Below are 10,307 nucleotides of genomic sequence, written 5' to 3'. Positions count from 1 at the left end.
TTGTCTCCTAAAATTCATGGTGAGTGTATGTTCATGTATTTACATCCTGGATAGTGATATTTCTTATTCTATATTGGTACTGGAAACATTCAATAACCATTATGCTAGATAATTATTTTATACATTCTCATCTCAGATATCCTAATCTCCTCCTCTCTCTACTGTCAGTTGATAATCCTCTTATTTCACTGAAAATTTAGAAGTAATCACAGGAACTTCACACTTTCTCATTGAATTGTGAATTTCTGCCCACATCATTATGTGTTTGACAAAATCATATTTAATAGCTGCAGGGTGTTTCATGTATAGTATTTTAATCTAAACCATTTTGTTGAGTTTAAGCAGTCACATGTGAATTTGCCTCTCAGATCTGGGACTGCAGGGAGCACAATTTGCGAAAGACCCTGGCCGCTGTGCTCTCAGATCAACTCATCTCTTTGTTTGTTGCAGGACTGCGCTTCCTATGAGTTGCTCCTCTTCAGTAACTGAGCACTGGAAATGTACTTAGGGAGGCCCATTTCTTGGAGACTTGGGATTCCTCTGATGAGCAACTTGACTGGAGGTAGCCCAGTCAGCCTCGTAGAACTCTCCTTAGACTTATGCACAACTTTTCCTTTCTTTCTTCGCTTAGGATCAGACTTACATGGATGGAGTTCAAAGACTCCCCCTGCTTCTTCCACCTCCTTTCTCATTTGTTCTCAAGGGCCTTTCTGTTTTCCCCGATAAATTTTTCAGAGGATCCAAACTGACACAGACATTTATTTAGGTTGTCCACAGATTGTTATTCTGTACAACTAAACTTCTGATTCCTCAACTCTTAGCCCAACATTCTTCTGTTGAGAGTTCTTCGAATCATTGCCGTTACTCACTAAATGAAGCCTAACCCCCTCTTCTCACTGCTACACTTTGATTCTGGCCCATCTTTCCAAACACCACCCATTGCTCTTAGCCTAGTCCAAGGGCTGCTGAATAAATATTCTCTCACTCATTTTATCATGCCGCCTCCCTCCTCCCACCCCCCACCCCAAGAAAACATTTGCCCAGCTGATGCCTCTTTCGTTCTGGATCCCTTCTTGAATTTTTCATCCCGTGATGTTTTTTTCCCTCTCCACTTTAAAGGCCATAGAAGGGAGTTTTCTGCAGTATATTCACTCTTTTGGGGATGTTAGAAGGGAGGCTATCTGGCCCAGTGGTGAAGTGCTTAGTATGTAATCAGATAGGCCTAGGTAATTATATTACCATCAACAGAACAAAACAAAACGAAACAAAAAGCCGAGATCAGATATGTTTGAGAAACATTGAGCTAAACAAATATAATCCATGCTTTTTTTGTTTTTAATTGCAAGACTTCCTAGAGCCCTTAAAATGCTAATATACACTGTGGCTTTTCATGGCTAGCATGGCTATACTTTATGTAGCTTGTCCTGAATTTATTTGATCACAACAGATCATTTCCAGACATTATTGTTTCTTGGAACACACTTTGGGAAAGGGCATGAGTTGTCAAAAAATTTTGAATGTATGATTTTTACAGTACTATATGTATTCTTCATCTTGTTATAGCCATTTGTATATATACCTTATACATTTTCCCACTTTAGCATAAGGTCTTGAAAATAACAGGCACTTGTTCAGTTGAAAAATTATGGACTTTTAGTGAAGGTCCATAGTCTGGAATAATATTTGGTAACTAGAGAAAGTTTCCATCTATTTTCAGTAGCTCTTTTACACCACAGTATCCCGGGCTACCTTTCAGGCTGGGAAAATTATCTTTATACTTGATAACATGGGGCTAAATGCATTTTCTCTGCAAATCCTTTTATTGGAGGAATATATAACAGAGGAATATTAAGGGTGGAGGGGAATTATAAGGGCAAGAAAGCACGAGACAGCTGACTCTGGGTTCTGGCACACCATGGGTGGTGGGGAAGGCAGCCTTTGGCTTAGTTCTGATTGTTTCCATTTCCAAGGGTATGTTTGTCAAAAAGGTACTCTGCCAGGCCACAATCCGGGGCTCCCATCTTAATCAAGTTGTGCACGTGGTCACCTAGTTCTTTGATTGACTTCACCTGCTCATTTAGATAGTGGGTTTCCAGGAAGTCGCACAAATGGGGGTCGCCTTTGTCTGAGGCCAGAGTGTGCAATTCCAGCAACGACTGGTTTACATTCTTTTCCAAGAGCAGAGCACACTGCATGGCTTTCAGTCCGCTTTCCCAGTTGTCCCGGTCGGGCTTCTTGATGTCCTGCAGGCAGATGCTGCCACCCCGCTGGTTCTGCAGCCTCATTAGCTTCTCTGCGTGCTCCATCTCTTCCCGGGACTGGTGAAGGAAATATCTAGCGAAGTTGTTCAAGGCCACATCATCTCGGGAGAAGTAATAGGCCATGGACAAGTACACATAGGACGCATAGAGCTCGAGGTTGATCTGGCGGTTGATGGCTGCTTCGGAGTCAGGATGGAAGTTCTGGCGCACTCGGGAGGAGCCGCAGGAGGACCCGCCGGGGTCCTTGGAGGCGGTGGCTGAGGTCAGCGGGCGGCTGAGGGCGACGGGCCAGCGGCCCAAAGGGCGCCCAGGCGCCCAGCGCGGGGGGAGCGCAAAGCCATGGCGCGCGCTGCGCAGGGCCACCAGCGAAATGCTGAGATGCTTGGAGAAGAACAAGAAGGACAGCATGGCTCCTCCTCTTCAGAAGTGGGGAAACTGAGGTCAGGTCGGTTCAGCGCGCGGTCTGCCCCCAGGGCGTTAGGTCTGAATGCGAACTAGGCCCTAGGCGACGGCGACTGCGTCACACGCCCCTTCCCTTCCAGACGCGCCGAGTTCCTCGCGGATGGCGGCCAGCGAGGGGCGCGCGTCTGTCGCGGTTGGGCGCAGACAGGTGACAGTTACACAATTCCATTTATCCAAACCTTGCCCCCATCGTCGACGCAAGATTTCTGCTCTTGGGTGTTTGTAATTTTTTATTTCACCTAAGTTACAAATGTTGTCAAAAAAGTAGACGCTGTGACTTGTAAAACAAAGGACTAAGCCAAGCCATGCTTGTCTTCCCTCTCCGACGTTTTTCTGTCCAAGGAGTAAGGGATGGGAGAGGCAAGGCAGTGAAGTAGCATAAAACAGAAGTCAACATCAGTTTATACGAGAGAGTAAAGGTCCACATCTAAAGTGGAGTTTGCAAATTGATTATCTGATTATTTTAACAAATCTAAGTATGGAACTAATTGCCCATATAGTGGGCAGGTTTTCGAAAGTCTTGTAGTAAGAGTTTTCTTTTTAAAAAGACATTTTATTTTTAAAAAATATAAAAATATTTTATTTTAAAATTTATCTTCATTGTAAAGAAACCAGAAATTGTAGGAAATAGGGAAGAATATATGTAAACTAGCTCTAAACTTGACGTTACTTTCCTATCTTTTGTTAATACAGATGCATATTTTTAAAAAGGACAACTTAAATTTAAAATAGCGTTTGACTTTAAAAGAATATATATAATTATTGTAGTATGTTGAGAAAATGAGAACTCACAGAGGAAAATTCAAAACATTACTAAATCTTCCTCTACTCAGAACTGTTGTTGAAATGTTGATGGTAATTCTCACAGATTAAAAAAATGTAAAAAAATATATATCACAGATACACAAAAGTAAACATACGCATTTTATCAGCTTTATTGAGGTATAATTGACAAACTGCAGAGATTTAAAGTATACAACTTGATAAGGTTTGACACAGGTATACATCTGTGAAACCATCACCAAAATCAAGGTAATGAACATATTCATTACCTCCTAAAGTTTCCTCATGCCTCTCTGCTTCTCTCCACCCCACCTCATCCCAGGCTTCCATTGATCCGCATTCCCTCACTAGATAGATTTGTTTGCATTTTCTAGACTTTTATATAAATGGAATCAGTATGTACTCCTTTTTGCCTGGTTTCTTTCAGTCAGCGTAATTATTTTGAGATCTATCCACGCTGTATCATATTTATGGCTGAGAAATGTTCCATTGTATGGATATACCAAATTTGTTTATCCTTTCACCTGCTGATGATTATTCTGGCTATTAAAATAAAGCTGTTATGAACATTTCTGTACAAGGCTTTATGTGGTTATATGCACTCATTTCTCTTGAATAAAATTTATATGGAATGGCTAGGTAATATGGTAAGTGTATGTTTAACTTTTTAAGAAATTTCAAATTGTTTTCCAAAGTGATTGTACCATTTTACATTCCCATCAACAATGCATGAGAGTTCAAATTCCTTCACATCCTCGGTATTGTCAGTTACTTGTTTTATTTAAAATTTAAACTTTAGGAGTTTCTGTAGGTGCATACTGGTATTTCATCAAACTTTTAATTTGCATTCCTAGAATAATTAATGATAGTGAGTATATTTTCATGTACTTCTTTGCCAATCATATATCTTTTGGTGAAGTATGTGTTCAAATCTTTTGCCCATTTACATGTTGGGCTATTTCTTTACTTACGGTTGTTTGATTTCTTATGGTTAATATCTGGGTCTTTGATATTAGTACTACTTCTATTCAAGTCTTCTTTATATTAAGTGTATGTTACTTTCTTATATTTCCTTGGGCAAGTCAGATTACCTTTCTAGGTCAGTTTCCTCAACTGTAAGTTTAGGATCCTATTTACCTCCAGTGTAAGAGGATATATGCAGAGTACTTATCACTGTGCTTGACACAGAATAAACACTCAAAATATTCTATAATAGTTTTTATTGGAAAATTTCTATTTAATTATTCAAAATCAATCATATTCAGTAAGCAATAATTGTTATCATTTATGGAAAAACTTATACAGCTTAAAAGAATGCTTACATATATTGGTAGTGAGGTAGAAATTCTTTTATTATATGGACATATCAAACTTGTAGTTTTATAGTAAGCTCTCTAGTCTCAAATGAGCTTCTTAAAGTATACCATAAATAAAGGTAGATGCCTAGGATCTAGTTGCTCTTAAATTCTGCTCATAGAATGTGATTGATATTCACCAAGCACTTTCTCACTACTTTTTGCTTCTGCATACCCATCTTTGCTTTTATTTTTCCCAACTTTTGCTGTTCCTAAAATGTAGTTCCCTAAAGAGAAGTTATGAAAATGATTCTTTAGAGTGGTATTAAATGCCAACTGCTGCTACTAGTATTTTAGGAGAAATGGTGCTCTTCATATAAATGCTTATCCCCAAGGTAGTAAAAAGCATAGACATAAAACAAATGCAATACATGAAATGTAATGCAAAACAATGCCATAAAACACAATGCACATTTAGATATCCCATGTTAATTTGTCAAAAATGTTTTTTCTTCCCATTACAAAGTTTATTATATGTTTTGCTAGACTGAAAATGCAAGGATCTGTTGTGTTCTTTTTATCTTACGGGCATTTTGATTTCTAGTATTCATGGTAAAATTAATGTCGTTCTACCAAAAACGCTAACCTAGACTTTCAACCACTGCTCTTCACAACTCATTTCTTCCTGAGTTTTAATGGCTTCCTCTCTTGCCTGAACACCTCCCTTAAACTTTTATGTTTCTCTGGGATTCCCTCTGCTTCCTCACTTTGCTTTCGTCCCTTCTTTCACTTCCTCATGGAATCTATCGCATCTTTTAAGGTCTCATTAAATATATTACCTTCTCTGTAAGGTCTTACATGACTTCATTTGGAATTAATCATTACTTATTTCTGCTGTGTAAAAGAACTTTGTTTATATTGAGAGTACATCATGTTAGAATTCCTTGTACGTGTGTGTGTATCCTTAAGGGCACAGCTTGTCATCTAATTTCAGGATACTGTATATGAACTAATTGCTCTTATATTTGTATTTAAAACAGGCACTGTACAATCTAAAAATAAAGTGAAATTAATGCTTATAATTTAAATTTTAAGTTTTTTTTTTTAACTTAGAATAACGTTAAATAAAAAATAAAGATACCATGACAAGTCAGGAGGAGAGACTACAGAAGAAAGGAAAATATTTTATATTTTAATACCTTTAATAGCACTTTTTCCCTGCTTTTTGAACAAGTGGATATACATTTTTATTTTGCATGGGCCTCACATGTAGGATAACTTGAGTTGATCCCACAAAGGATCTTTGGAGCACAAGCATGCCGCAGAAATTTTCCTGAGCTGGGGCAAGGAGCTGGGCTTTCGTACTCCTGCACCACCCAGTCATTGTATAAGGTCACTCAAGGGAGGTGTACATACCTAGGCTCTCAGTTTGTCTGCATGTCCTGGCAAAGCAGCCCCAGTAGCCTGATAGCTGGCTTCCTAATAATGTTTCTCTTGTCAGGAGAAGCCACAGAAGAGCCAAGAGGGGCATACAAATAATACGTTTCCGAGGGGATCCCAGGCAGAATACTAACATCTCCTAACTTGTTGACTGGACTAATCTCTTATTGAAATCAGTGCAAGACTCAGTAGAAAACAGATGGCACACTTAAAAATTAGAATAATTCTAAAAGTTTTAATTAAAAGATATATACAGATGTATGGGAAGGAAAGCTAGAAGAGGTAGTTCAGCACCCTGGAGCTGATCTCAAGAAAAGAATTGCTTAACAGAACCCATGTGAAAGTGAGCTGTTCAGAGAGAACCACTTAGAAAGGAACAATGACACCTGGTTGAGGGACAGCGCCAATCTCAAGAAACCTGAGAGAAGAATCCAGTGGAATAAATACCCTGGCCTGAAGCTTTCCTTTCCTTGGATCTCTTGCCCGAGCTTTGTATAGGTTGAACCTCATAGAAAGCCAGAAGGTAGGGAACTCATCGTTATAGTGCCTTCAGAGCAGCCCCTGAGGAGGAGAACAGGGCAGGGAGGTTGGAGAGCGGATCTTAGAGCAAACAAAAATACGTTATCAGACTCTCTTACGCTCTCCCAATTTACTGTCCCCAGAGTGGCTACGGACAGCTTTCTCAAATGTAAATATGATTAAATCATTCCCTTGCTTTAAATCTTTTAGTAGTTCCACATTAAACTATAGCCCTGCAAAATATGTTCTCCCTTGCTTTTCCGTGGCTATTCTCTTGCTAATTCAAGTACCCTTTACTCTCCCAAACTCCAAATAAGCTTCAGTCATTATGAATTTTCTTTTAGACACCATGATGCATCATTTGTTCCTATCCTACAGGCTTCTAAATGCTGTGTCCACTACCTGGAGCACTGTTTCACCCAGAACTAACCATGGGGGGAGTGTGAGCAGAGGGTTAACAAAACCCTTTCCCTTTCTGCATGAGTTTATGACCACTGACTTATTAACTGTCTAACTCTGTTAAAATGTACAATATTTGTCCAGGCAATCTTGCTTGTGGAAAAATTACCCATGATTGGCAAATTAACACTGAGCTTCTGTGAATGTGTTGACCCTTGTTCCTGGGTGTGCCTTTGGTAGGGTTCATGGAAATTGGAGTTGTAATAAGAAATACTGACTCTTGTGGGGCATGGCTCTTTTTAGCCAGGGTATCTCTCATACTCATTTTATGGAGATCATGAGAGGATGCTTGATACTACCCTGTCAAAAGGATAGTATCTTGTGCTTCTTGTCCTATGTCCTGAGTGGCACTCTTGTAAGTATGAATGCTTAATTGAACCCATTAAGGCTTCTTGATAGTTGTGCAGGTAATAAAGAAATTAACATGGATTTCTTTTCTGACATCCCCCCTGCTACTACTGCTGTCCCACAGCTCTGCAACTGTGCCTACCACACCTCCTCTTTTTGCGTTTTTGCTGGCTTATTTCCACCATTCTTTCGAGCATATCTTAGATGGTTCTTAGAAGCCTTCAAGGAGTCCCATAACCCCGTCTATTCACCATGTCATGAGACTAAATTATAATGATCTCTTTACTTTTTTGGCCCACTAAATTGAATAATTCTGATTGTCAGAGAAATGTCCATCTTTTTCACTCTTGTGCATCTTGCATTTAACATGGTACCTCACACAGTGCTCTTAATAATATTGTTAATAAAATGAATGAGGGACTAAAATTCCCTCAGGTCCCCAAACTTTCCTGGTTTCAAATAACACTTAAGGAACAAAGTTGAGGGGAATTTTAACTTGTTTAATGTTGGGTTGTAGCTAATTTAATGGTTTATTTTTTGTCTAGCTCCACTACTAGCGGAGGCCAGTGAATTTGTTTAATTTTGAGACTTATGTTCTTAAAGGTTAAATAATCATCTTAAATTCAATTCGATTTGATTTGACTCAATTCCAAATATATGTTTTGAGCACCTGATAGTAGAAGGGACTTGGATTTCAGGACCTCTGTGCATTGAAGATAAAGTGGTTGAGCCACATTCCATCATAGAAGCTCAGATGTATTAGCATCTCAAATCAAGCAGAGGAAGATTTGTGTAACTAACTGCCTTGTAAAGAAGGTCAGATTTGACTATAGTCTTAAAACAGGTTAGGGGATGAGGATGCTATGCAGAAAAAAAAATTAACAAAAACCTCCTGGGAAGTTCCCAAAGGTGAGAACATTTGGAGCAGAAGGGTCTAAAACTCTGTGGGACTTGGCTGCATTATGCACAATATATAATTTGTGCCTTAGGAAAGAATTGATTTGAATTGGGCCAAGGTTTTTAGTCTTTTTTTCTAGCTCTAAAGAATTTAGTGAGTGTATATGTCCCTGCTTGTATAATGTGTTGCAGTTTGAAATCTTATGAAGTAATAAAATACATAAAACATATATGTGCTGTCCTTTACATATGCTATGAGTAGCTATATTAGTACTAGAACCCTGCAAGGATGCTGCTTCCACCAAAAATGTAGTCCGCCACTGCCACTCAAGTTATATAAGATGAGGTTCTTTCAGTTCATGGGCTGGACCTAGATAAACCAATGGTGATTCACGGCTGTATTCATATTCTTTGCAGTCTCTTCTGCTTGTATACCTTAGCTCTCTCAATATTAGCTCAGGAGTAAATATGTTTGAAATTATTTTTTCTTTGTTAAAGGGGCTAAGACATTAAATATTTATGTCATAAAAACTTTTCGAGAATAATTATTTAATGCTGCTATTTTGAATAATTTTATAATTTAAAATAGAATATAGTGATACAGCATTTAAACATAAGCTCTAAATCTTCTCCAGTGGTTATAATGAAGAAAGGCAGTAGTCACTGAGTGCCACCAATACGTGGTAAGCACTATACAAAACACTCTTCAGGTCATGCTGTCAGTGAATCTTCACAAAACACTGGGCAATTGGAATCAGTGTACTCATTTCGACTGTTTATAGATTACAAAGAATATACACACATTTTTCTCCAGTATCATACAATCTGAATGGATCTAGGAAAAATATTTCTTAATAATTCCTTTTTCAATCAAAATAGGAGGAATATTTTAGAAGTTGAATAATATGGCAGTGCTGTTTTTATTGATATGTATTATAGCAGAGATTTTAGAACCAGAAAGTACCATGGAGTTGTTTGTTTCATTCCTTATTTTATGAATGAAGAAGCTATGTGATAGAGATTAGTGGCACAGAGTTACAAATTTTGATAGCAACAAGACTGCTGTACAAGAATATTCTTTCAAGTATATTATACTCACGTAATATATGACATATTTTCTCAATAATGATTTGTATATTAGAATGCAGTAAAAGCAAGGGATGCTTACTCAGTGACAATGGAGGATGGCTTTCATTTGTATCAGAATCAAACAGATGAAACACTGCTTTTCAATAAAGAATTGCCTATTACCAGAGCATCCCCAATTGAAGCTTAAGATGGCTGTGTAGAATCTATTGCTGTAGAAGAAATTGAAAGTGCCAATCAATTTGATTTCTTCAGAGCATTTACAAGGTCAGTTCTATTTTTAGAATAGTCAACCGCTCAATTAACTAGAATCTGCTAATAGCATTTAATGACCTCCATATTTTGGAGGAGTATATGAATCCTTGGGAATCTGTAAATGAATTCTGTTATCAAGAATCTCATTTAAAAAACCTTATGATTTAAAAATCCCACTTTGAGAAATTCATTATATGGAAAAGTGTGGTATATAAAGAGAACATAAAGAAGTATATTAATTTTGTTGCAGTGTTATATATAAAAATAAAAGGCCTAAAGTAAACTATCTCATTGAAGCATTGACAAATTATAAGAGAGTCATAAAATGGAATATCATACAGCCCTTTAATAGAATAAAGTAGTTTTCTTTGTGTAAACATTGGGAGATATCTGTAATGTGTTTTAAAAGGAGAGAGCGATGTGTTTATATGTGTGCATACGCAATCCCATATTTGAAGGGAACAAAAAATTGTGTATGTAAGTGTACATACACACACGAACA

The 10,307-nt window shown here is 37.9% G+C and overlaps 1 protein-coding gene across 1 annotated transcript; it reads right to left on the bottom strand.

The window, feature by feature from the left end:
- Positions 1–1,943: 1,943 nt before the first annotated feature.
- FTMT (ferritin mitochondrial) lies at positions 1,944–2,669 on the bottom strand. Its single transcript, XM_006913308.1, has one exon. The coding sequence runs from the start codon at positions 2,667–2,669 to the stop codon at positions 1,944–1,946; it is 726 nt and encodes a 241-aa protein (XP_006913370.1).
- Positions 2,670–10,307: the final 7,638 nt, after the last annotated feature.

The sequence above is a fragment of the Pteropus alecto genome, unplaced genomic scaffold, assembly GCF_000325575.1.
Source record: "Pteropus alecto unplaced genomic scaffold, ASM32557v1 scaffold20, whole genome shotgun sequence".
In the NCBI taxonomy this organism is placed as follows: domain Eukaryota; kingdom Metazoa; phylum Chordata; class Mammalia; order Chiroptera; family Pteropodidae; genus Pteropus; species Pteropus alecto.
Note: the sequence above shows the minus strand (reverse complement) of the source record. Positions and strands in the feature narration are given on the sequence as shown.